The sequence below is a fragment of the Pseudorca crassidens genome, chromosome 9 (genome assembly GCF_039906515.1).
Source record: "Pseudorca crassidens isolate mPseCra1 chromosome 9, mPseCra1.hap1, whole genome shotgun sequence".
Taxonomy (NCBI): Eukaryota; Metazoa; Chordata; class Mammalia; order Artiodactyla; family Delphinidae; genus Pseudorca; species Pseudorca crassidens.
This window is the reverse complement of record NC_090304.1, coordinates 2,360,262-2,387,471: the sequence shown is the minus strand read 5'-3', so window position 1 is coordinate 2,387,471 and position 27,210 is coordinate 2,360,262. Positions and strand designations below refer to the sequence as shown.

At 55.1% G+C, this 27,210-nt stretch overlaps 1 protein-coding gene across 1 annotated transcript in view; it reads right to left on the bottom strand.

The window, feature by feature from the left end:
- Nucleotides 1-27,210, bottom strand: part of KCNQ1 (potassium voltage-gated channel subfamily Q member 1) — a 345,053-nt gene that overhangs the window by 70,701 nt on the left and 247,142 nt on the right. The window contains exon 12 of the mRNA XM_067747923.1: nucleotides 4,846-4,921. Within this exon, the coding sequence (XP_067604024.1) occupies nucleotides 4,846-4,921 (76 nt within the window). The remainder of the gene's footprint in view (nucleotides 1-4,845; nucleotides 4,922-27,210) is intronic.

The following is a 27,210-nucleotide window of genomic DNA, read 5'->3' as shown; positions in this document are numbered from 1 at the left end:
GGACCTGCCCACTCTCCCTTTCCAGGCCACTGGTCCCTGTTTTCAAGCTGCCTTGGAAGAGCTGGCCCAGGCGAGGGCCTGGGAGCAGGGGGCCAGCATGGCCGCCAGTCACTGCGTGGAGGGCACAGCTCTGTGCGGCCACCGCCTGCCTGGGCCCCAAGCTCACCCTCCACACACTTGTCGGCCGGCGCACCCACTGCTCTTGGGACGGGGAGGTGGCCCACCCCACCCCCTTCCCAGGCAGTCCCCTGAGCTGAGCAGGGGTGGCCCCGGGGGACAGGCCTCCTGCTGGGGCTCCCAGGCTGCCTGGGAAGGGAGGTTGGTCCCACGGCAGGCCTGCGGCCATGGGGGCAGGGAAGGTGACCCCAGAGCTCCAGGCTCGGCGCCAGCCCTGAACCCATAAATGCCTCCGGGGCTCAGGTAAGACCACAGCAGAGAGAACCGGGCTTCTCACGACGGCAGCAAAACGCCCAGGGAGCATCGGGCTGGCCGTGTCGGGGTCCGATGGCCCAGGAGGCCCTTCGCCCACACAAGCGAGCCAGAGCCGCGTGGGGATATAGGCTACTTCTGTTGGGAGAACCGCGGGGAGACGGGGCTGGGGGCCCCAGGTGGTCTCATTAACCCTGAAGGGCCCACACTAGTGATGGGCTGGGAGGTTCCTGCCTCTTGCTGGGGAGTGTAGGGGGCCTGAGAGACACGCCAGACAGCTGGCAGGCCAGGGCGGGGCCGGCGGGTCAGAGGGAGAGAAGTAATACGGCACAGAGGCCCGTTGAGGGTCAGGGCCAGGTCTCAACCCCGGGAGCCCCAGGCCACCTGTCCTCCCTGCCCACCTGAGGCCTCCTTCTCCTTGGGGTGCCACCCCAGAGACTGGGGCTACCCCAGGCTAAGGGTAGGGCCACCTCTGCCTTCCAGAAAGATGGGGTTCCCCTGAGGGCAGGGTCCTGCCTCGATCTCTGGGCACCCTTCGGACATGTCCAGGGGCCCTGCCATCAATGCTGGCGGCTTAACTATGTTCTCGCAGCCCCCCACATCGTCCTGGACCCCAGGAACCCCGGGGCAGCGCAGAATCCTCCTCCCTGTCAGGGACTCTGGGCACAAGAATTCCAGGGGGTTCCTGCTCTCACAAGATCCGCCAGGCGGGGCCCTCACAGTAACACCCAGCCCCGCTTTGGGCCCCGGGACCACCCTGTGTCCCTTTGTGGCCTACATGCCAAGGCCCGTGGTGGGGTCTCAGGGTCAGGAGGGGGCGGGACTCTGGCAGGCTCTCTGACTTGCCACGCACTCAGCTTCATGACAAGGGTAACAGTGGCCCTTAGCTACAGGCTAGTGGTAATACCCCAGGGCTCAGTTTGTCCTTCTGTGAGTTGGGGATGCGGAGCCCTCTGGCTGGCAGGGAGGGAGTGGGGATGAAGTAAGATGGTAGGTGAGAAAGGCCAGCGGGTCCTGAACTGGCTCTTGCCAGGAGAGCCCGAGGTGGCCGTGACAGTGTCTGCGGCTGAGCCCAGGGTCTGCACTGCTGTTCAGCGCACACGCCACTGAGTTGTGATCTTGGCCTCCTGTGAGCTATACTGGGCACCTCCAGGCCTGCTGGAGCCGTCTGGGGTGGGATCAGAAGAGGGGAAGTCTGGGTTTAGAGGTCAAAGTGGGGCAGGCCTGGCCTGGGATGGAGCGGGTCCTTGCCCTGGTCCCCCAGACGCCCTGGGAGGTCACGGCCCGCAGCGTGCAGGGGAATCTGGGCACCTGAGCGTGTTAAGAGCCTCTGTGTACACAAGTGAATACGGATGTCCCCGTGGGAAGGCATAAGAGTACAGGTGACAGGTGTGTGTGTGCCCGGGCATGCGTGTGCATGTCTGCAGAAGCGGGGGTGCGGGTGGGGTGGGGCTCGTGAGCAGGCCGCCCACCCCCAGCCTCGCCTTGTCTAGGGTGTGGACCACAACAGGGTAACCGAGGCCCGACTGACACCCAGGACCCGTGGCACGGTGGGGTCCCAGGCCCCCTGAGACTCGTCTCGGAGCTGAGAAGTTCACCTCCCGCCCCCCAACCAGGGTCTGCTCAGAGCTCCTGGAGGCCTTTGTCGAGTGGTGGCCTGGGGCCCGGCTGGAGACATCATCTCAGCTTTCTCTCTAGAGCTCATTTCCTTGGCAGCAGCAGGAGCCTGAGATGAGTCGAGATAATGCCGGGCTGTCCAGACTGACCGCCGGTGGACATGCGAGTTCAAGGCAAACGTGAAGGGCTGAGAGGCTCTGGCTCCTCCGGCCAGACGCAGGGGCGGCCAGCTGGGTACTTATCGGCAGGCGAGGCGGGCAGGGGGGCCACCCGCCACTTCTGCAGCCCCTGAGGCCAGATGGGGGTGGGCGTGCAGCAGACAGACAGACGGGCTGCTGCGGGGGAAGGGACGGCATCCCTGACAGCTGGGCCTGGGTGGGGGGCCGCCCCTGGAGCCCCACAGAGTCCCTCACTGCCAGGGACTCGTCCACCGCTTCTACGTCCATGCATGGGTCCCTCCTTCCTGGAGGCCTCCTGCTGCCCCAGCTTCTGGCCTTGCTCAAACCAGGAAGCTCCCGGGAGCGCCTCCGCTCAAAGGGCCCCGCCCAATTTATTGAAGGCCCCCCCGGGGGTCCTGCGCCGAGGGGAGGGGCAGGGAGCAGGGGAGGTGAGGCTGCCCAGCCTCCTTCCGGAAGCCTCCAGGCCATTCGCAGGACCCTGGCCTGTGTCCTGAGGCAGAAAAGGAGACCCTCGGCCTGGAAGGGAGGTCTTGCCTGCATGTCTGTGACGGGCGCTCACCAGCGTCCACAGCTGCTCCAGCCACTGTGGCGCCCATCTGCCCAGGGCGGGCTGTGGTTCTGAGCTGGAAGCTGCTCACATCACCCCCAGAGCTGGGCCTGCCATGAGCCCCAAGGTTCCGCCTGCCCTGCTGGGTGCCCCAGACCCTGGAAGCAGCCCCCAGGAAGCCTGCTGTCCACCCTGGCATGGCCCTGCGTGGCCCAACAGTGCCCCAGGCAGAGGTTATGGCCTCTGCCCTGCCGGGGCCTGCTCTGGAACGCTGGTGGCCCAGCTGCTCAGGCTGGGGACCATCCCCATCCTGGAAGAGTCCCCGCTGACCCCTCTGCTCCCCAGGTTGACGTCTGTGGTTTTAGACGTCAGCACCAACGGCCCTCGAGCGAGGGCGACACATCGTGGCCCTTCCGGGGGCCTCTTCTGCTCTTGGGAGCAGTCCTGCCCAGACCTGACCCCCGAGGGGGGTCCTGCCATTCCTCCTCCTCCCTCCCCAGGAGGCCAGCCCGCCCTCACCCAGCGCCCCCTGAGCTCCCTGCTCCACCAAGCCACCCCTCTGCTGGTACCGCCAGGGCAGCAGGCCCTCGGGGGAGGAACAGCCACAGAACCCAGAAGCCCTCTGTCCGGGACCGTCGGATCTCGCCCAGAACACTGCTGGGCAGACCTCCTGGCGCCGGCCGACAATAGCATTCACCACGACTCTTTTGTTCCAACAATGAGGAGTCCCAGGCCCTGGCGGGAGTCTTAGCACAACTTGGCCCAGTTTGGTGGGGAACGGCCCCCCTCCAGGGCTGCAGGCGGACAGACGGGCAGGCAGGAGGATGCCACCGGGGACTCTGTGTGCAAACCACCCAGCCAAGGGGGCCGCGGGTGCTGCCGGGTAGCCGGAGGAACGGGGCGGCCGGGGCAGGGCCTCACCAGGGCTGTCCTTGGGGCCAGGATCAGTGGCGGTCGTGTCATGGCAGAGCCTGTGTGAGGGCTGGGCACCCGTGGACGCCGTCCTGGGCCAGCCCCTTGGGCTCCTGCTCCCACTACCAGCGGGGGAAGGGTTCTTCCCCAGGGCTGCCAGGGGGTGGGGTCTTTCCAGAACCCCGCACTGAGTCTGGCTCTGTGGCCTGGGCGGTGAGGGCTCTGCTGAGGGGGCTGGGACGAGCCAGCGTCAAGCCTTCAGCCTGGGGTGGGAGGTGCGGCCCGGAGGGGGCTGGCTCTTGTCCCAGCCTCGCTGTGACCTCCCAGGGGCTGTGAACAAGCCCCCCCGCCAACCTCCCCTGCTTGGCGAAGCAGGCCCAGGGGATGTGGGTGTTGGTTGGCTCTGGGCGACCCCCAGTCCTGGCTCCACCAAGGACTCACTTTTGAAAGGCACCAGTGGCCAAGCCTTCTGGAAAGAGAATGGCCTCCCCCAAGGGTCCCTGCTTCCTAAGGTTCCATGTTCTCAGAGTCAGGGCTGAGCTGGGCCCCGCTCCTCAGACGGAGGACGGTCCCCACGTAGGAAGGAGGGCACCAAGCCTGCTGCCAGCTGGCTTCCTCTGCGGGCTCCCAGGGGCTGCAGGAGACCCACCCCTGGCAGGAGTGCCAATGGGGAAGCCCACAGTCTCCAGCCCCGCCCAGCCAGAGAGACCCTACCTCTCCCTGCAAAGGTGGGCCACCCCGGGGCACAGAGCAGGGCTGGGTCTCCCCTCTGTTCCGACTCCCACAGGGTGGGCGAGGGGGACAAGAGCCCTGAGTCGGCCTGGGACAGAGCACTTCCTGCCCAGGTGACGCAGGGCGGGCTCCGCACCCTCCCCGAGTCACTCCCACTCCTGTCTGGTGGGGGTGGGAGGGGCCCATGAGTCCTCGGGCTCTGCGTGCCTCTGGGCTCTGCGCCGGGCCTCAGGGTCCAGGCCGATCAGGGAAGTGTCTCTCCAGGGTCTGCTGTCTTGGGGACGGATTCTGAAGTCATGGCAGGGTGTTTGACGGGTGAAGGGTCAGGTCTCAGATACGGCAGGGCATGGGGACCCCGCAGCCTGCGCTGTGGGTGGGAGAGGGGCTTTCAGGGTGGACCAGGGCAGGAGGGCTGAGTACAGGACTCACCTGGAATTTCTTCTTGGCCACAAAATACTGCATGCGCCTAATGACCTTGATGGTGGCCCGGTGGTGCTCCCGCAGCCTGCAGTGGAGAATGGGGAGGAGGGCGTGAGTGCGGACCAGATGGTCATCCCGCGCCCACCACTCTCAGAGGCTCGGAGGCTTCCCAAATGTGCCCCCCATCCCCGGCAAAGGGCTGGGCCTTTCCAGAAACAAGGAGAGTGATCGACCCCCTCCGATGGGGATCTGCAAGCTCACATCCTGGTGGCAGGAGGAGAGGCTGAGGCCAAGAGGCTTTAAATTAGGGGGATGACCCTAGAGGGACCCTCGCCTTGCTTGTCGCTCAGAAGTGGGGGAGGAGTCAGGGTCCCGAGTTGGCAATGGCTCTGCCCCTCACTCACGGTAGAGACACAGAAGCTTCTTTCTACCCTTGGGCCTTCCGGCTGCTCACTAGGAGCGTGGGGAGGGGTACAAACAGATGACAGCTAAGGTCCGTTCCAGCTGGAAGGTTTTATAGCCCGCCCACCGGTACCCACTTGGAAAATATAGGGCTGCCGGACAAATGAGCCAGGGATAGCTACCACCTGAGCCACCCTGCTAAGAAGACCGTGCGGTATCCCCTCTGAAGTTCCTTCTAGAAACGTCATTAAAAAGGGAAACACAATCGTTGATATATATATATGCTCATAGGAAAAAGACCGGAAGGAAATACATCCACGTGGAACCAGTGGGGATTTTCCTTCTGCCTCTGAGGCTTGCATCTGACCAAACCTTCTGCTGAGAACACCACCACAGCTGTGTGATGGCTTTGAGAGCAAGGAAGACTCCAAGGGCTGAGATCCCAGAAGAGAAACGAACTGGGAGAGCCCACGTGTGCGTTTGTGCGTTTGTTGTGTGGGGCATGCTAGCCGAATGGGAGGCAGGGGGCTCCCTGGGCCGGCAGGAGTCCAGGGCTGCAAAGACATCCAGGACGTGATGGGCCAAGATCCTGGTGAATGGGGGGCCACAGGGAAGGAAGCCCCCTTTCACGCAATTTCCCCTTGAAGCATTTGTGAACTAAGCCGCACAGCATGGGGTGAGATTCTGAGAAACGGAGCAAGAAGCAGCTGCTAGAAGGATAAAGAGCTAAGCAGAGGCCTCCACAGACTCACGTCACTGGGGAGAGAATTGCGATTCAGAGTCACCAAGGAGACGGGGGCCTGGCAAACACCCCAAGCTTTCAGATGAGAGCCCCCAACCCTGCCATAGCCTCAAATCACCTCAATCCCCACCTGGAGCAAGGTGCTCTGTCCCGCACCTTTTGCACGCCAGAGAAAACTGAGTTATCTGTGGGGATAAGATCATGGAGCCTCTGTTCTGTTTTTAATACTCAACAGACTGAAAACAAATGGACAAAACAGACCACGGAAACAGATCTAAAGATGTGGTAGATTGAATGCCTTAAAGACTTGTAGCTCTTGCATCAAGGGATAGAGTTGGTCTTCTCACTGCTTGAATTTGGGCTGACCTTGACGCTTATTGTGATGAAAAGAACGCTGGGGAAGTCCCACTGTGTCTAACTTGTGTGCTCTTGGAATGGGGTCGCTTGAACCACCTGAGCTGGCTGGCTGGAGAGGCCGCGTGGAGAATCATGGTCTCTGGCCAAGAGCCAGCACCAAGGAATAGGCATGTGAATCGAGCCCATCTTCAACCACCCGGCCCTGATAAGCCTCCAAGGGGACGGCAGCTGTGAGAGTCACCCCACGCAGAGCCAGCAGGACAACCTCCCAGCTGAGCCGAGCCCAAATGGCTGCCCCACAGACTCATGAATAAGGAAAGAGCTGCAGTGTGAAGCCACTAACTTTAGGTGTGGTTTACCACGCTGCAATAGATGAAAAGAAATTAGGACCCCAAAGTGGGGTACATCATATCAAAATCCTGAAACGCATAGTGCTGGTTTGGGGACCAGGCATTGGGCAGAGGCTGAAAAAAAAAAAAGGCCTATCGTAAGATGCTGGACTTTGGACAGGGTGCCGTCTCTAATCGCATGAGACTTTGGTGTCTCTTGGAGGGGTGAGTGAATTTTACTTTGGGGGGAATGTAAAAATTTATGGCCAGAGGGTGGGTGGGGGGAGGTTAGAGATGGGTGTAAATCCTTTGCAGTTCCCCCCAATCGGAGTTCCCCCCAACTATTTCCATCATCACGGAATGCTGCTGCCATGTGGACATGTCTGAGCTGGGCTGCTAGAAAAGCCACGTGGAGGAGAGCTGAGGCACCCTGGCTGACAGCCCGACAGCTCCAGGCTCCGGAGGCTAGCTGAGACCACCCAGTCACCACCAAGCTGCCGCTTGGACGAGCCAGGTGAGACCAGCCAGGTGAGGAGCCCAATACGCCGACCCACAGACTCAGGAGCAAACAGTTGCATTGGTTTGCTTCAGAGTTTTTAGATAAGGACTTGAAAATAACCTTGATAAGTAGGTTCAAGAAAATAGATGACAAGATGGAGAATTTCACCAGAGAAGTAAAATCTATATGAAAAAGAAAGAAAGGAAATTCCAGAACAAAAAGGACACTCATGGCAATTAAGAAATGCAGTAGATGAATTTGCTGGCAGAGGAGAAGAGAATATTTGTGAATTGGAGAAAATAGCCAGGTTAGAGTATGGAGGGAAAGTAGATTAAACATCTAGGAAAAAGTGCAAGGCATATAAGATGAGGTTAGAAGTTCTAATACGTCTAACACCTTAGAAGGAGAGGAGGCGAAATGGAGAACAAATCATTTTGAAGCCTCAGTGGCACAGAATTTCCCCAAATGATGGAAGACATCAGGCCACAGATTCAAACAGCTCTTTGGATCCAGCTGGAGAGAGAGACAAGGTACAACAGACCCAGGCCCATCGGAGTAACCCTGCTGAAGACCACAGGGAACATTGCAGAAGCTCTAAAGTCAGGGGGGTGGGGGTGAGAATGATGACACATTATCCTGATGGTTGACTTGTCAATGGAAAGGATGAAAGCCAGAATGACATCCTTAAAGTGCTCAAGGAAAATTCCTACCAACTTAGCATGCTATACCCCATCAAATACGTTCTTAAAAATGAAGGTTCAAGTGAAATAATCCAGTCACAAAAGGATAAACTCTGTATAGTTCCACTTGTATGAGGACCTAGAGTCATCAAGTCTACAGAGACAGAAAGTACGATGGTGGGGCTGGGCCTGAGGGGAGGGGGATGGGGAGTGAGCATTCAATGGGGACAGGGTGTCAGTTTGGGAAGATGAAACAGTTCTGGAGATGATGGTGATGGTTACACAACAACGTGAATGTGCTTAATGCCCCTGAATGATACAGTTAAACATGGTTAAAATGGTACATTTTATGTTATGCATATTTTCTACAATAATTATAAAAAAAGAAGGTGAGGGCTTCCCTGGTGGCGCAGTGGTTGAGAATCAGCCTGCCAATGCAGGGGACACGGGTTCGAGCCCTGGTCTGGGAGGATCCCACATGCCGTGGAGCAACTAGGCCCATGAGCCACAACTACTGAGTCTGTGCGCCTGGAGCTTGTGCTCCGCAACAAGAGGGGCCGCGACCGTGAGAGGCCCACGCACTGTGATGAAGAGTGGCCCCCGCTCGCCACAACTAGAGAAAGCCCTCGCACAGAAACGAAGACCCAACACAGCCAAAAATAATAAATAAATAAATTAATAAATTAATTTAAAAAAAAAAAAGAAGGTGAAAACTAGACCGAGAGAATTCACTGCTGGGAGACCTGCACTGAAAGAACGACTTAGGGGTCTCCCCAGGTAGAGAGCAATGGTCCCAGAAGGGTGCCCAGAAATACAGGAAGGAATTAAGAATGTAGAAAAGGACAGATATGTGAGAAAGTTCAAGTTAGTAAATTAAAGTGACTGAAATAATCGTGATAATGTCTCCTGAGGTTTAAGGCATAGCTATAGCTAAAAATACATGATAAAAATAGCATAAAAGGGAGGAGGCATCAGTGGAGATAAACAGTGGTGAGCACCACGTGTTGTCAGGGAAACGGTAAAAGTGCTCATCTGAGGTCGACTCCAGCGAGTCAAGGATGTGTGTGATAATCTCTGGGCAACCACTGATGGAATAATAAAGGACTGTAGAATTAACAAGCTAATAGGGGATAAAAATTAATTAATAACAAGTTTTGATTAACCCAAAGAAGCAGGAAAGGAAGTCAAACGGAAGTGATGGGACAAATGGGAAAAAGAAAAGTGAGATAGCAGGTTGCATGCATTGCAGAGGGACTAAATATTCCAATTAAAAAACCAAGATCGTCAGATGAGATTTAAAAAAACAATTTGATGTTGCCTATAAATATACTGAAATAGATAGGCATAGAAATGTTGACAGTAAAAGGATAGAAAAAGACATACATTGGCGTTGCCCAGTGAAAGCTAGTGCAGGTAAACTAATATAAGACAAAGAAGACTTTAAGTATTGCCAGAGATGAAGAGGGGATATTTCATCATTTAAAAAGCGGTCAAGGGAATTCCCTGGCAGTCTAGTGGTTAGGACACCATGCTTCCACTGTAGGGGGCAGGGGTTCCATCCCTGGTTGGGGAACTAAGATCCCGCATGCCACGTGGCAAAAAAAAAAAAAAAAAGTGGTCAAAATTTGGTGGGAAGAGATCAATTTTAAATCTGTATGTACTTAACAACATAAGCTTCAAATATATAAAAGCAAAAGCTGGCAGAACTAAAGGTGAAAGAGAAAATCCACAATCATGGTGGGAGATTTGAATGCACCTCGGTGGGTAACAGATAGAGGAGCTGTGAAAACATCTAAAGAGAGACACGTCTGAATGAACCGAGGAGGAACTTGATGTGATCAACGCTTACGGAACACCGTGCTCAGTGCCCAAAGGGCATCTAAGCTTCCCAAGCGCACAGGGAACATCTACCAGAAGGGACCGTGTGCAGGGCTTGAAGAGCAAGTCCCAACAAATTTCAAAGAAAGTAAGTCACATGTGTATGTTCTCTGACCACAGAGAGATTACGCTAGAAATGAATGAGAAAAAGATAACTGGAAAATCCTTAAGTGTTTTGGAAATTAAATATCTCAAGGATCGAAGAGGAAATCTGGTAAGAATTGAAAAATACTTTTAATTGAATCACAATAAAAATGTTCCGTGTCACAACTTACAGCTAAAATAAGTGCTTGAGGTACCATGAAATAGTGCTTAGAGGAAACTTTATGATCTTAAATCATATATTAAGAGAAGAGGAGAGGCCAACGTCTGTCTCAAGAAGTTTAAACGATAGTAAATTAAATCCCAAGCAGGTAGATGGAAAGAGATAATAAAGGTAAGAGCACAATTCAATGAAATAAAAAATGAACATTTCGTTAAGGAAAATCAACGAAGCCAAAATTTGATTTTCTGAAAAGACTAACTAGAGATATTTTAAGAACCTATTTAGAGGATATTACGTACAAAAATCATCTTGATAGTTTAGGTAAAATAGATTAATTCCTAAAAACACCACAACATATAAAAGCAGACGTAAGAAGAAACTTAAAAATCCAAATTGCCCAATTTTAATTAAATAAATTAGATTTGGAATTTACACACAAAAAAGCCTTAGGTCTAGATGACTTCACCAGTAGATTCTTCCTTAAATGGGAAGAAATAATACCAATTTTATACAAATCTTTTTAGAGGATTTTTATGAGTCAGTATAACCTTGATATCAAAACCCGACAAGGATGTTTCAAGAAAGAAAAGTCACAGGCCAGTCTCTCTCGTAAACATGGATGCAAATATCCTACCTGCAATACCAACAAATTGAACCCAATGCCATATGTAAAGATAAATGATCGAGTGTAGTTCAACCCAGCTACGCAAGGCTGGTTTAGCAGCCGAAAACCAATCACTGTTATTCACCACATCAACAGAACAAGTAAGAAAACAACATATAAGCAACTCAAAAGATGCAGAAAAACATGTGATCAGGCTCAAGACCCGTTCATAATTAAAAACACAACCCTTAGAGAACTAGGGATAGGAGGAAACTCCATTACGTAAAAAACAAACACGAAAGCAAACAAAATGTAAGCAAACATCATGCTTAATGGTGAAATACTCCTCCTGAGACGGGGAGTAAGACAAGGATGTCCGCCATTACCGTTTCTACTTAATATTATCCCCAAAGTCTCAGCCAGTGCATTGGGTGACGGGAGGGGGGAAGGAAATGAAAGATACAATAATTGGACAGGACAAAATAAAACTTTTGTCATTATTTGCAAATGACATAATCATATATGTTAAAAACCCCTTCAGAATCTTCAGATACATTATTCTATGGCTAAATGAATTTAGAAAGAACACCGGTTTTAAAGATGATATACAAAAAGCAATTGTATTTCTCTATGTTAGTAACAAGCAACTAGAAAATGAAATAAAAAGATACCAATTGTAACAGCATCAAAACCCATAAGATACCTAAGAATAAATCTGCTGGAGGTGAACAAGACCCCTACACAGAAACATACTAGACATTAGTGAGAGAAATTAAAGAGGCCCTAAATCAGTTGAGGGTTACATAATACGTTTATAAATTGGAAGACTCAATATTTGTTAAGAGGTGAATTTTGAGGTATGGGTCAAGTGTACTTCCAATCCATAGCAGAGTGCTTTTATTTATTCAGTTCCGGGGGGCACAATTTTCAAGCTGATTCTAAAATATTGGTGAAAAAGCAAAGGGCTAAGGTAGACACGACAATTTTGAAGAACAACAAAGTTGAGGACTCACACTGCCAGTTCAAAAGGTACTGTAAAGCTATAGCGATGAGTAGAGTGTATTAGAGAGATGTGGTATTAGAATACGCTTTTAACACAGCCGTGTTAGGTAGAGGATAGATCAGCCGGACAGAATAAAACATTCAGAAGCACAAACACGCATATGTGGTCACTGTGTTTATAACCGAGGCACTAGTGCAATCCAGTGGGGGAAAGAATGTTCTCTTCAGTCAATGGTACTGGGACAATTTGGATAGCTGTATGCAAAAGATACGAACCATGATCCCCGCCACACAGCAGTCACAAAATTAATTCACGTTAGATTTTAGATCAAAGCGTGCAGGCAGAGACCATCAGACCTCCAGAAGAGAGCAAGAGAATATCTTTATGACCTTGGAAGATTTCCCCAAACACAAGCAACACTGACAACAACAAAATTCGACAAATCGCCCTTCCTTAAAATTAAGACCTTCTAGACATCAAAAGACGTCATTAAAGGAATGAACAGATGCTCTACAGGCCAGGAAAGGATATTTTCTGGTAAAGGACTTGTAGCCAGGATATACTGAGAATATGCCTACAGATCAGTAAGGAAAAGACCACACGATTTAAAAAGATGATTTGAACAGGTGCTTTTCACATAGGATGCCCAAATGTCAGTAAGCCCATGAGAAGGAGCTCAACGTCATGACCTATTAGGGAAATGCAGATGAAAACCCGAAAGGGGTACCCATATACGCTCGCTAAAATGGCCAAACTTAAAAAGGCTGACAACATCCAGCGTCACAGACGCTGTGGAGTGACAGACGCCCATGCGCTGCTGGTGGGAACGTGTGTTGGTTCACTTTGGAAAGCTGTTTGGCTGTAGCCTTGGGACCTGGCATTTCGCATTCTCCAGATACTTAATCCAGAGAAACGAGTGTTCACGTCCACCAAATATATCTATCAGAATCTTTAGAGCGGCTTCCCTCATAGGAAGGCCAGCCGGTGACAAAGCTGTATGCAGATACGGTTCCGCGCAGGCTCAAGGACAGGCAAGACTGTTCTACGGTGAGAGGAGCCAGGATAGGGGTTACCTGTGGCGGCAGGGGTGGGGGGTGTCGGGGGAGGCTTCCCTGGGGAGGCGGGAAGGAAACTGCAGGTGGGACGGAAGTGTTCTATGTCCTGACCTCGTGGGTTTTTATGTAGGGTGTATATACGTAAAACTAAGCTGATCTGTTCCTGCAGGATTCGCGCACTTTACAATAAATAAATCATACCATAGTTTTTTTAAAAGCCTTTCAAGATAAGCAGCTTTTAAAGTTCTCAGGGACAGGTGGTTTCTACTTAGCCCAGAGTTGGCCACTTTTGAGCGCAGAGCATATGAGATGCTCTCCAGTGAGACAAAGGCCCCCCATGTTACTGGACGTTACTGGACGTTACTGGACGGTGGGCCAGGCCCATGTGCAGAAGGCACTCAGGTCTGTGTCCTCGCATCTCCTCCAACCGGGGCTCACCTGAGCACATGCATTCACAGGGGCCCCCTGCATGCAGCACCCAGGCCTGGTGACACTCGTGCACCTACATGGGAGGGGGCGGCAACTTACATACTTCAGGACACACGCGTGCGCGCGCGCGCGCGCACACACACACACGCACACGGGCTTGGAGGGGGAGCCAAAGCAGGCTACAGGAGGCCCTGAGATTCCTCCTCTGGGGCTTGGGCCACTGGCCCCATGAGCCCCTCACCCCCGGCCTGAGCCCCGGGAGGGGACGTCCCCTGGCCTCAGGTTCCCACCTCTTGCAGTCCTCCCAGGTGGTGTGTGAGCAGGCGGTGGCCGGGCCCTCCACAGGTGCCCCACTGGGAAGGGCCCCACTGGCCGTGCCCGCCGAGGCCTGGACGAGGCCCGGACGAGGCCCGAGGTTCTCAGATCCCACTTCACCTGAACAAAGGACCACACCCAGTGACTGCCCCAGTGGCCTCCAGAGGCTGCCGCCACCCTCGCCTCTGCCAGGTCCACGGAACAAAGCCATGGCCTTTGCAACCAAGCAGCCCCCCAGGCCGACGGGAAGCCAGGGCTGGGAACACTGGGGCCCGGCCAGCTCCGCTCAGGCCTGCTGCGGCCTGGCCCCTGCTCTGGTGACAGCCCCATGGCCAGCCTCTCTGCTGGACACAAAGACTCTGCGGTCTCTGGGGAAGGGCCTGGCTGGCCCCTCTCTCTGAGGGCCTTCTCCTCTCTCCAGGCTGGGCTTGGCCCGGGGAGGGCGTGAGTGCCCTTTTCTGGTGGCTCCAACACCAGGCAGGTGGGACGGGCGGTAGGACTCACCTTGGGCACACTGAGCCCCGCAGGAGAGCGTGCGTCCCCTTCCCTCTGTCTGAGGAAGGAGGCACCCTCCGCCACCCCTTCGACAGAGAGAAGGACCCGGATGGATACTAGATTTTTATCAGTGCTTTTCCCACATCACTTGATAGGATCCTGAGAGTTTTCTCTGCGGCCTGTTGATGTGATGGGTTCTGTTAATGGAATTCTGAATATTGAACCGGCCGGGCTTATCTGGAATAAATCTCACTTGGTTGCGGGGTTTCATTTTTTTATCCATCATTATAGAGTTGGTTGTTCTCTCTCAATAATGTAGAAAACCCCCGGGAACCCACTGCTCAGAGTAAAAGCTAGACCCCGACAGCCCCCAATTCAACCATCCCCCTGCCTCTGCCACCCTGGGGAGCCATCGACCTGAATCCATGTCCTTCACTCCTTGCTTTCCTGATTATATAACTTTATCACACTTATATATATCCAAAAAAGGACATATAGTTTTTATTTTAGTGATTTAAACTTTATAGAAACGTATTATGCTTTTCCCTGGGCTTATGTTGCCAAGACCCGCCCCCACGGCTGTGAGTCACCCTGGTCCGTTCGTTTTGACTGGTGGGAAGGACACCTCTGTGTGGACACTCCGAGTACATTCACTCTCCCTCCTGGACGGGCACGTGGCTCGGTGAGGGCAGGACGACACGCACTCCTGCTTACCTTCTCCGGCTGGGCACGGACTGGAGTTTCCCCAGGGTGAGTACCCAGGCTTGCCACAGCCGGGTCATCGGTATGTGAAATTGCACCTTACAGGTGATGCCGCGCTGTCCTTCAAAGTGGTGGCTCTGCTAAGCGTCCCACTAGAGGTTCAGGAGAGACCCGGGGCCCACATTGCCCCACATCCCCGTCTGCTGCCCTAGTGATCAGGCTTCCGGATTTACACCAGATGAAACCAGTGTCAGCGATGCTCTCGCACACTGACTGGCCACGTGTCCTCCACTGTGAAAGGCACAGCCCTGGGCCAGTTTTCTGTTCAGTTATTTGTGCACTTATTGATTAGTTTGATGTACATTGTCTGTCTTTCTCCCTCCCTCCCTCCCTTCCTTCTTTCTTTCTCCCTCCCTCAATCCCTTCCTTCTCTCTCTCTCTCTCTCTCTCTCTCTCTCCCTCCTTCCCTCCCTTCCTATCTCTCTACCTACCAACCAACCAATTCTTTGTCAACTCACGTGTTGGGAATACCTATTCCTGTATTAGGCAGTAAAAGGCTTCCCAAAGATGTTCTAATCCCCAGAACCTATGAATATGTCACCTTACGTGGTACAAGGGACTTTATGGATGCAGTTCAGGTGCTGCACCTTGAGATGGGTAGAGTATTCTAGATCATCCAGGTGGGCCCGATGAGACATTTGAGTCCTTAAAAGTGGGGCCTTTCCCAGCTGTGGTTGAAAGAAGCCGTGACTGTGGGAAAGAGGCCAGAGAGCAGCAATGTGACGGCTTTGAAGGTAGAGGAAAGGGCCAAGGACCCTTTAGAAGCTGAAAAAGGTCGGGCATGGATTCTCTCCTGGGGCCTCCAGAAGGAACCAGCCCTGTGATACCTTTCAGACCCTCAGGCTGTGTGGGACTTCTGGCCTACAGAAGAACCAAAAGGGGGTAAATCCATGCTGTTTGAAGCCACTAGGTTTGAGGGAGTTCCTTACAGCAACAATAGAAAGCCAGTGCAAATCCCACTTTGAAAATTATCTTTTCACGTTTTTAAGGGGTCTTTCAATGAACAGAAGTGCTTACTTTACAGAAACAAATTTATTAATATTTTTCTTTCATAGTCAATGCTTTTGTGTCTCATGTGAGAAATATTCCTTTATGCTAAGTTTTGAAAGATACAAACTAACATATTTTCTAATGGTTATAAGCTTTGTATTTGACGTTTCATTCTTAGGCCCATCTGGAATGAATTTTTGAATATGGTGTGAGGTCGGGGCCCAACTTCACTTTCTCATTATGAATAATTACCTATTCCAGCGACTGGCAATGCCATTTTGATCACACTCAAAAACCTCACATTTGTGCAGGTCTTTGCTGGGCTCTCTATTCCACTGGGCTAATGAGCGATTCCTGCACCCACACTGCAGCATCTGAATCACTATGTGTTACACCATATGTCCTGGTACCTGGAAGAAATGGTCTTTCCCTGAGCTTCTGAAAAAGGTCTTGGTATTTGTGGCTCCTTGTTCTTGCACAGAAATTTTTGAATCATCAAATTATGTTTCATGGAAAAAAAAAACCTATTGGGGTTTTTATTGGAATTATACTGAATTTATAGATGAAGGAGGAAGAAATGAATTGACATCTTTATAACACTGTCTCTTATTTATGAATATGGTATATCTTTCCCTTTATGTACGTTTTTGAAATCTCTAAATAAAGCAAAAATTTTGTTCTTTAAAAAAAAACTAACAAAATAGATAAAGCTCTGGTGAGACTGAGAGAAGATAGAAATAAAAATATTATAAAAGAAAACAAGGAAACATTACAAATAGGGATTTGAAAGCTAATAAAAGAATATTCTCAACAACTATATGCCAGAAACTTTGGAAAACCTAGACAGGAACGGCTATATTCTCAGGAAAATATCTAACTCAATAGAACGGACTCAGGATGGAATAAAACATTTGAATAAGCCTACAACTACTAAAGGTATTAAAGTGGTGGTTAAAATATCTTCCCACAAGAAAAAGCCAGGGCCAGATGGCTTTATCCCAAATTGTACTAAACTTTCAAGGAACAGATCATCACAATTTTATACAAACATCTTAAACTGAATGAAAAATGAAAACATGTCAAAATTTGAGGGATGCAGCTAAAGCAGGTCTCAGAGGGAAATTTATAGCATTCAATGACATAGTAAAAGAAAAGAAAAGTCTTAAATCAATGATCTAAGTTTCTACCTTAAGAAAGTAGAAAAAGAAGAGCAAATGAAACCCAAAGTAAGCAGAAGGGTGGAAATGATAGCAACATAAGCAGAAATGATTGAACAAGGGAGGAGGGTGTTGCCCTTGTCAGAGATGTGGGCTGCCGTGCTCAGCGCAGCCTGAGGCCCAGCTGAAGCCATAGAGGACCAGCCCCTTGCTGACTTCATCCCTGAAGGTCCGCACCCAGGAACATCTCCATGAACCGCCTTCTGGTCTCCCAGAACACTTGCGCTTTTGCCCCTGGAAGTGGCTGACTGTGGGGACTCTCCCTTTCAGGTCTTTCCAAAGGAAGGGGTTTGGGAAGGGTGTGCAGAGACAGCAGGCTGCTGTCACCTTTCCCTTTGAGGCCTGGTATGTGTTTGTTGCCCAGCGCCGGCTCTGATAGGAAGGCAGGGTGTCCCCGTCTCAGGCCCGGGGAAGCAGAGCCTCGTGATGGCTCTGCCTCCCTGCTGGCGGCAGTGCTGAGGGCAAGACTGCAGTGTGAGCTCTGTCCCCGTGACAGCCCAGTCACCCTCCTGCCCCGGCTCTGGTTTCTGTTGGGGGGAGGGGCGGGGGGAAGCCCAGGCCCCCTCGCCCCCAACCCAGCTCAGTCTGGACTCTGTGTCCGAGTCTTGCCCACCCGGGCTGGCTGGGGGCTCGCTGCCCTGCTGTCTTCCCGTCCCGCCCTTGACCCATCCCACCGGGGCAGCTCTGCCTTCCAGCTCTGGATGCCTGCCCGAGGGCCGGGGGGGGGGGGGGCCTGTGGTTGAGTCAGGCGACTTCTTTAGGGATAGCACCCTGCGGGGTGAGGGTTTTGCAATCCTGAGACTTCAAACCAGCCCGCCCAGCGTGCACGGCCCACTGGCTTCTGACAAAAACAGCTCAGGATAGGCTGTGAAGTGCCCCGGCCTGGCCCCGCCTGGGTCTGAGAAGCAATGGAAGGACGGGCGGACCAAGGGGCCACCGTGCCTCTCTTCTGCTGACCCTGAGACGAATGTAGCGTGGCTCCATGTATGGGGTCTGACGAATGTAGGGGTCTGACAGGGGTCAAGGCCAGCCCAGGCACGATGGGGGCTGAGTCTGCAGCTTTCTCTGCTGCCCACCCTCCCACCATGCCTCCCACGTCCACCAATCCCTGCCACACCCAGGGCCATGCTCACGCCCACTTGGAGGGCCCCCCGGGCAGGCTGCGGCCCTCCCTCACCTCCTTCCTGGTCACAGCCCACCCTCATTCACGTCCAGCCACACCCCTTCCCCAGGGAGGTGTCGGGTGGCCACACTCCCCTGCTGTCACGCCACCCGGGAGCCCCAAACACCGACTGTAATCAAATGATCACCGTGTAATTCATGGTCGCCGCTGGGGCTGAGGCATGTGGCCCAGATATTCCCCACGTCCAGCTCGGAGCTTGGAGGCAGGAGCAGGCGATCAGCCCTGGCCTGGGAGCCCCAGAGCCCCCGGGCCCCCAGGCCCCCATGTTCTGGGGAGGAAAGTCTAGAAGACTCTGCTCATCTGTGAAGATGCAGGGCTCCGGCCTGAGATGGGCGTGTATCCCTTCAAAACTGAAGTCATATCAGGAGTGGGGGCTGAAGATGGTTAGGACCTGCCCCCCACACACGCAAGGTGACTGTGGAAATAATGCAGCTCAGCTGGGAACCGGGGTCAGCACACACCTTGGGACAAAGCGCACATCTCATGGTGGGGACAGCTCACTGCGGTGGGAAATCCCTTGGGGTCTCGTTTCTCTTAACTTCACTCCCTCTTTCACCCATTGGTTTGTTCCTTTGGCCGGGGGCACACATTCAAGAAACTTCTGTGCCCCTCTGTCTGAGGCTCGCTCTATTACAACACGAGGAAGCGAGGTGTCTGCTGGCATTGCTTTCGTTCGTTTGTTGGTTGTTTTTGCAAATCATACAGGTGCTAAATCTTGGGGAATCTAAAAGAAGGCGACAAATAAACTTATCTACAAAACGGAAATAGAGTCACAGATGCAGCAAATAAGCTTATGGTTACGGGGGTGGGGGTAGTAAGGCGGGAGGGGAGGGATAATTTGGGAGATTGGGGTCGACACATACACACCACTATATATAAAATAGATAACTAGTAAGGACCTACTCTATAGCACAGGGAACTCTACTCAGTACTCTGTAATGGCCTATATGGGAAAAGAATCTAAAAAAGAGTGGATATACGTGTACGTATAACTGATTCACTCTGCTGTACACCTGAAACCAACACAACATCGTAAATCAACTACACCGAATAAAAATTATTTCAAAAAACGGGCAGAGGACTTGAATAGGCATTTCTCCAAAGAAAAGACACGGATGGCAAATAACAGGTAAAGAGACGCCCAGTGTCATCGCCATGAAGGACACCCAAGTCAAAGCCACTTCACACCCGCCGGGACAGCTACCATGAAAAGACGAGAACAATATTGTCACGAATGCGTGGCTGGTGGGAGTGAAAGATGGGGAAGCCACTGTGGAGAACAGCCTGGAGCTTCCTTCAAAAATGTGAGGCTGGAATTATCATGTGACCCAGCAATTCCTTCCACTTGCAGTGAAACGCCCGGGAGAAATGGAAACCCGTGTTCACACAAGACCTTGTACGTGAACGTTCGCAGTGGCTTTTTTCCTAACAGTCTAGAGGTGGCAATAACCCAAGTGTCCGTCAACTGACGAACGGATAAACGAAATGTGGCACATCCATTCAATAGAATCGTATTCAGCCGTAAAAAGGAACGAGGCACCGACACTTGCTACGACATGGGTGAAACTTGAAAACAGCGTGCTGAGTGAAAAAGCCGCGCACAAAAGACCGCATGTTATAGGAGCCCATGTACGTGAAATGTTCTGAATGGGCAAAGCCACGGAGATGGAAAGGAGATGAGTGTTTGCCTGGGGCTGGGGAGCGGGGGTGGGGAGTGACGGCTGACGGGTGCAGGGAAGCTTTTTGGGGTGATGAACGTGTTCTAAAATTAGGCAGTTGACGGTTGTGCAACTCTGTGAATACGCTAAAACCGGCTTTCAAAGGTGTGGCTGATCTTCCGAGATCACTCTTGACAGCAGGTGCTGGGAGGGAAGGTGCTGTGTCCCTGGGGACAAGGGGATGGGGAAGGGTTGGGAGCCTTTGGGACGCCTCCAGCCACCCTGGCTCTGGCCAGGGCACAAGCGTCTTTGGGGAGGGACCTTACCTCCGCGTGCTTCGCGGACACGGCTTGGCTGCCTCAGGGGTGCAACTGGGCTTGGCCTCCCTTCCTCCCGGGATGCCGCGGAGGCCCCTAACTCCCCGTTCTGGCTCAGCCGCCCCACTTCCAATCCATCCCCCACCATGTGGCTGCCAAAGGACCCGTTTTAATCCAAGGCGCATATCACGGGCCTTGTTACACCTCCCCGCCGCCCCCTCCTCACCCCGCCCCAGCTCCAACCGCCTGCCAAGGGTGTGCAACCTCCGAGGGTGACCTGCTGGGTCCTTCACAACCAGGCCCAAACAGAACAAAACGTTCGGCGCTCTGGGCAGGTTCCGAGGTTATGCACCTTCTCTCTCTCTCCCCTAAATCGTTTCACACGTGAAACACTAAACACGTTGGGTTCTCAAGTCTTTGGAAGATTGTTTTCATATCAGTGATCCAAAAGTCAGAGCAATCGCACGCTGGCCCCCAAGCCCGGGCCTGCGGAGCAGATGCTACCCCCTCCCCCCAACCAGGTGGCAGTGAAATTCTTCGAGGACCTCAGGACAGGTGACTGAAATGGATTTGGCAATGGCTTTGAAATGGTTTAACTTATTTCAACACACCCCAGAACCAAGGGAAAGAAGTACATTCTCTGTTTCTTTAAGATCAGGGCATCCGACTGGACCCCCAGAGACCACCCAGCACAGATCGGACCACCCAGCAGCTCAGTTCAACTCAGTTCAGTTTGGTGTACGTCACCTCCAGTTAACTCACTCAGCTTGGGTCAGGTGACCTCAGTGAAGCTGAAAGCCCAACTCAGGCAACTCGACTCCATTCAGCTCAGCGCAGACCAAGTCAACCCAAGTCAACTTCCCAGGGAGTTGAAACCAGCCGGGCAGGAGAGTGACCACCGCTGGGGACATCCTGGGCCAGACGAGCCGTGAGGATGGAAAAGCCAAAATACAGAGACCTCAAGACAGTCAGGAGTGGCCCGGGTTCCAGAAAGCACCACCCCCATCACTAACCCTGGACGGGGTCAGAGAAGAGAGTGGTGGACGGGCTGGTGGTCTGGCCAGCGAGGTGACACTTTTGGGGAACACTGCGGATTACAGAGTGTGGGGATAGTGCCCGTCTGAGGAGCCTGAGAGCATCCAGGGCAGCAGGAGACACAGGAAGGGGGCGGGAGATAGCGGTCAGCAGGGAGGACGGCCAAGCGAGGGCCGGGGGCGGGAGGGAGCGACAGAAAGAAGGTCCGTGTGGCTGGTGGCCCAAGTGAGGGCAGTACGAGGGGCACGGGGGAGGCCAGGAGAAGGGGCAGCGCTGTGCTTGGTGCCCAGTGGAAAAGGGCACCATCGAACTCCAGTAGTGAGGACAGAAGTGCTGACCACAGCGGCTGCAGCTAGCAGCGACTGGGCGGTACCAAGCGGCACGTCTCCCGAGGGTCACTCCATCCCCACGCTGGCCCGACGCGCAGCATTCAGGGGCCTCGTTTTGTGGGGAGGAATGGCAGCCTCTGCAGGGTTCAGCCCCTTGCCGCGGTGACCTTTCCTGACGCACTGTCGCCCCTGCCTCGCACAGATCCATCCTAGCGCTCACCGCTGGTGCTGTCACCTGGGCAGGGGCACGGCACCCAGAGGTGGACGGCTTGCACGTAGACGCTGCCGCTGACCCTGGCCGAGGGCTGCCTGGGATGGCCTGGGAGGTGTGGAAGAGCCGGAACTGGGGGCCCACGGAGAACGTGAACATGGCCGGGAGGGGCTGACTTGGCTGTGACCCTGGGCGACCAGGTCTGGGACCTCCACCACGGCTCCCCAAGACAACGGGCGAGACTCGGGTCCTCACATCAGGGAAAAGGTTTCTTGGGGGTGGGACGTGCCACTGCCTCCCACTCGGGACACCTGGCTCAGTCCCCGCCTGCACCTGGCTGCTGGAGACCCCTGCCCCATGAGTCGGGTCCTCTTGCAAATGTCAGCGTCCGTTTCCTCCTCAGAGCCCAAAGCTGTCTTTGGAAAGGGTGCGAGTGGCTGGGGGGGTGTGAGAGTCCCACACAGATCCCCATGCTGGGCTTCAGCTGGTTCCAGCAAATTCCTTGAGCTTTGGAGGCCTTAGGAGCTGGAGGGACCACAAAGGACAGTGCAGACCAGGACTGAGGTTTCACCATAACAAGGACGCGGCCTCGGAGTGAAGTGGAGCCCGGGAAAGCCGTCACAGCCGAGCAGCTCTGCGCCCTGGAGATTAGGAGGTATTGAGAAATCACTAGGACCAGGCCCTGGCCCTTCCTGGGCTGTGGGGAGAGGGGTCCCCGGGCCCCAGGGGGGTGCCCTAAATTGGGTGGGCAGCCTGAAAGTCTGAGGCTGCCCGGGCAGAGCTGCTGGGAAGGAGCCAGTGAAGAAACGCATCTTCGTCCCGGCTTTGTCCCCGGAGGGGGGCGGGAGAGCAGACGGAGGGAGAGAGCCTGGGTGTGAGCAGGCGGCTGGGGAGAACCCCATTTAAATCCTGGGGAGATTATGAGGACGTTTGTTGCAGGCTGTCAGCCCTCATTAAGTTAATGGAACTGGCGAGTTGGCCTGCTTCCAGCACGCCAGAGAAAGAAAACAAGAAAAGTGTTTTCAGGAAAAGAGCCGGGGGTCCCATTTCGCTCGCAGCCCCCGGGAGATTATGAGCCATCCGTAATGGCCTCGCTGAAATGACTTATTGGGAACTCGCTGATTAAAGCGACGGAGAGAAAACCCCTCACGTCGAGGAAGAATTACACGGGCTTCTTACTGATTTTCGTCTAATAGGAAAGTGACTTGGGAGCGTTTCCTTCCGGAAGCCTCGTGAATTACGCACCAACCCGGTCAGGACAGAGCGTCTACAGCAACTCGGGTTCCGGGCAGGAAAGGGAAAGGCTCAGAGTTACAACCGGGGCTATTCCACGTAGACGCGAGGAATAGGGGTTCTCCAGATGGGTGAGCCTGGGGGTCAGGACCCAGAAGGTCCTGCCAGGCTCCCGGGGCGTCTTAGGAGGGGCTGAGCAGGCCTGCGGTGGGGAAGGAGGTGCTGTGTGCGGCCCCGCCCTGCCCCTGGGGGCCCTGCTTTCCTGCTCTCAGGCACGAGGAACGGGCGAGTCACCCCCTGAGGTTGTTACAAAGCGCGATGCTCTTTCTAGCCCCTTCCCCCGGGACGGGAAGCTGATGCGGGTTTTGCCCGGGGGCGCTGATGGTGGGATCCCCGCACCAGTGTCTGGGGGCAAAGCCCGCGTTAAGTGTCCCGCTGTCTTCCCCCTTGCCCCGCAGCAGATTCCGTAACCTGCCAGGCCACCCAGAAGTCTGCACCCCAATCTGGTGACCACGGCCCCTGGGCTGAGGACCCCGCCTTTCCCAGAACACAAGGCGAGTCTCAACCTCCCCAGAGGCCCCGCCTCTGGCTGTTCTCAGCACAGACCTGGACTCGGGGCCCCTGCAGAGCTCGGCTGGGGGTCTGGCCGGGCTTCTCCCACCCTGTTCTCACCCACCGACAAGCACCTACTGTGAGCCCCGCCCTGTGCTTGTAAACCACGCTCTGCCTGTTCGCTACCCCCACGGTACGGATGAGGACGCTGCAGGCCAAGGGGGCAGAGCCGACTGCCCACCGCGCACAGCTCGGGAGAGGCAGAGCCCTGCCTTCAGACCCCCATCCCCTCCCAGACTTGCAGGGCTGAGCGGACTCGGGGGCACATGTCCTCGCCTGTCCCCAGCTGAGGCCTCACCCCCCCCCCCAGGTCCCTCCCACCTTGGACCCCAATCTCCTGGGCTTCTGGTTGAGTTTTGGGGTCATTTTGCCCTTGCAGAGCCTGCACCCCTTGGAAATCATGGCATCCACCGATCCTTCCTGGAGGGGTGCTGGGGGGACAGGCCTCCGGATCAGGGGTGAAGCAGCTGAGCTGGGGATCCTGGCACTGAGCCTCCTTCCTCCCAAAGCCCCTTTCACACTAACCGAGGGGCCACCAGGCAGCTTTGGACGCCAGGAACGACCGCAGGGACTTGCTGGGGTCAGCACGCACCCCCTCCCCTTGCTCTGGGGCCTCGACCCTCCCCCTCCCATCCCAGCAGCTCATGTCTGACCAGCACAGAGGGCGAGAGACGGTTAAACCCAGGGATGAGGTGACAGCTGCAGAGCGGGGAGGCGGGTGCTCCTCGCGGCTGGGGCGCCCACGCACCCAGCCATCACCGGGGCGCTGCTCACCTGACCAGAACCACAAAGCTCACAGCAGAGGCGAAAGGCCCAGCGTGTCTCTCTCACATGACAGATGACCTGAGGCCCCGAGAGGGAGGGATGGCCTGGGGCCCCTGGGGAGCCAGGAAGCAGCGGGAAGCAGCAGGAAGCAGCCGGGCCCTGCGCACTGTGACCGCCAGGCCTGGTGTGACAGTGGGGGCCCCCCTGCAGTGGCGTCGGGTGGCCTCTGGGGCCTCATTTGCACACCCTGGGCCTCAGTATACCCACCCGTAAGTACAGAGGGCATCAGAGACCCCACGTTCCAGGCTGCCTGGGGACTCCCGCGCCTCTGGGTCAGCACTGGGCCCAGACCCCCCCGCCTGGAACCCAACTCAACTGGAGGGAGTGTCGCACAGGGCACAGCACCAGTCCGTGGCGGGGTGGGGAGGCACCTGGGCGGCCCAAAGCCATGCAGTCCCGTGACCGCCCCCAGCTCCAGCCCCCTCCTACCATGTCCCCCCCCCGCACACACAACCCCTCTCCCTGGACAAGCAGGGCAGGTGCAGCCCCCTGGGTCCACGCGGAGAACGGGGCATGTGGGTGCCGCCAGGGCGAGCCATGGGCATTCTGGCTTGGCCAGCGCTCCCGAGGGGCGATTTCTTCTCCTGGACCCACGGTCCAGGGACACAGGAGACTCTGCCCCATCCCCGCCTTACTCAGGGAGCTGGGGGTTGGTGAGGGGGGGGGTCTTTCCTGTTGGGTGCGGGCTGCTCCTGGGCCAGGCCGAGGGCAGTGCTGGGTGTGCACGAGGGCAGAGCTGGCCTCTCACCCAGCCCTGAGGGCCGAGTAGGGGGGTGAACTGACTTCTGCAGATCAGATACTGTTTTCAGGGCCCCAGGCCTGAGCGGTCTTCTGGAGAATCCCCCTGTGGGTGCTGAGGGAGCCGCTGGCTCCTGGTCTGTCTCTGGGGCGGCTCGCTCCAGCTGGAGGGATGTTTTGAAACGCAAACGTTATCACTCCTATCTCCTGATGTCTGAGGACGCCGGCTCCCCAGGCTGGGCTGCCTGCACACCCTGACCCCCACCGCCCTGGCCTGGACATCCTTCCCCGGCTGCTCTCTACTCCCCCTCCTCCAGGAGTCCTCTGCCCGTCCTGCCCTCTCCAGCCTCGGCCCTTCTGTGGAACTTCTGCCCGGTGCACCCACGCCTCCCTGAAGCCGTGTTCCTTTGCTCTGGGGCACATGGATGGGGCTGCAGCACCTTTCTGGACGGCCCCGGCTCTCACGGCCGCTCTCCCAGTGCTGGACCCATAGCGAGTGCCCGGCAAACGAGGACCAATGGACGGGCGCTGGGCTGCTCCAGGCCAGGCCGACAGGGACAGGGCACTGGGCTGCCGGGGGGCGGGCATGCTGGGCTGAGGGGCAGAGCGCTGGGCAAGGCGCTCCCAGGGCCACCACCCGGCCCTCTGCCTTCCCCTCCCCCCGAAGGAAAGGAGAGGTTAATAAACCAATTACTTTGGGCAACGAAGCAAAATAAGTCCCATTAAAGTAATTAACGTCCTTTGCACAGCCCCCATTGGAGAGGACTAATAAATTGGGGCTTTGTCACCATCCGGTAATTTCTTTCTAAGGCGTTTCTTCATCCCCATCCAACAGCACAGTTTAAGGCTCTGTTAATACTTTTAAGACGGGCTCAATGCCAGACTAATTAGATTTGCATTTCCACCAGGGGCCAGGCTAGGCTCGCACGTACCCAATGACAGAGGCCCAAGGACCCCGCCAGGGCCCCGGGGACAGCACCCGCCTTTGAGAAGGGGCCATGTGTGGATTCCCACGTCTGGCCTGACACTCCGTCTGCCTGCCCAGCTTCCCCGCCCCCGCAACTAGGGTCACGGCTCTGATCCGGCGGAGGCCAGACCTCATTCTCCAGAGGGTCCCTTCCTGAATCTGCCCACCCTGGGGCTCTCAGGGGTCCACCGCAGAGACAAACTCTGGCAGGTCCAAGGAGACAGCACGGGAAGGGGGAAGAAGGACAAGCGGATAGTGGAGAAACCTGCTGCGTGCTGACTCGGCCAGCACCGTGATAAGCGCGCCCTCACGACGGGAGGAGGGTACTCCACCTACGGGGGCTTCCTCCCCGCAGCACTCGACCCTAGTCCGCCCACGAGAGAGAGAGCAGACAATTCCCAATAGAGCAGCATCCCCCCCAAACACCTGACAGTCCTCCTGAAAACTCTCAAGGTCATCGAAAGCCAGGGATGTCTGAGCAACTGTCACAACCGAGCGAGCCCGAGGAGAGGTGACGGCTAAATGTCATGGGGGATCCTGGACGGGGTCCTGGGACATTGGGTGAAACCCGGAAATCTGTGGGCAGTGTGGACTTCAGTCACTCATAACGCACCACTGCTGGCTCGTGAGCTGTGACAACTCAGCATCCTAATGTAAGACGTTACCCATAGGGGAGACTGGGTGAGGGGTGAGGTGGGAGCTCCCTGCATGACCTTTGTAATGACTCTGTGATTCCAAAACTGCTTTAAAATCTCCCCTGGCCTCCCCACCCCCCCACCAGGCACCATCACCCAGGCCCAGCTCCTACCCCGGGACCATCATGAACTCAGGCGGCACCATGACCGGGCAAGGCTGGGCCGAGTAAGTGCCTGGAGGGAGGGCGAGAGCCGCCAAATCAACTCGAGTTACCAAGCGCCAAGTGAGAGCTCGGGGAGCATGGGTTTCGAAGGCAAGCAAGGCCGGGACCTTGACCAAGCCCACTGGGTGCACAGGGCACACCTGAGGTGGGGAGGATTGGGAGGTGACAGATGTGGGTGTGTTCGGCGGGGCAAGAGGTGCTGATGAGGAGGCTACAGCAGACTGGCCCTTGGACGCCAGGACGAGGAACTTGAACGAGAGTGTGCATTCATTCCACCCTGCTGCTGTAGTTTGAAAGCAGCTGTAGACAGTGAGGAAACAGCTGAGGGTAGAAGTGTGCCGACAGAACTTACCTTCTGGACATTAAAATTTGGATTTCATGTAAG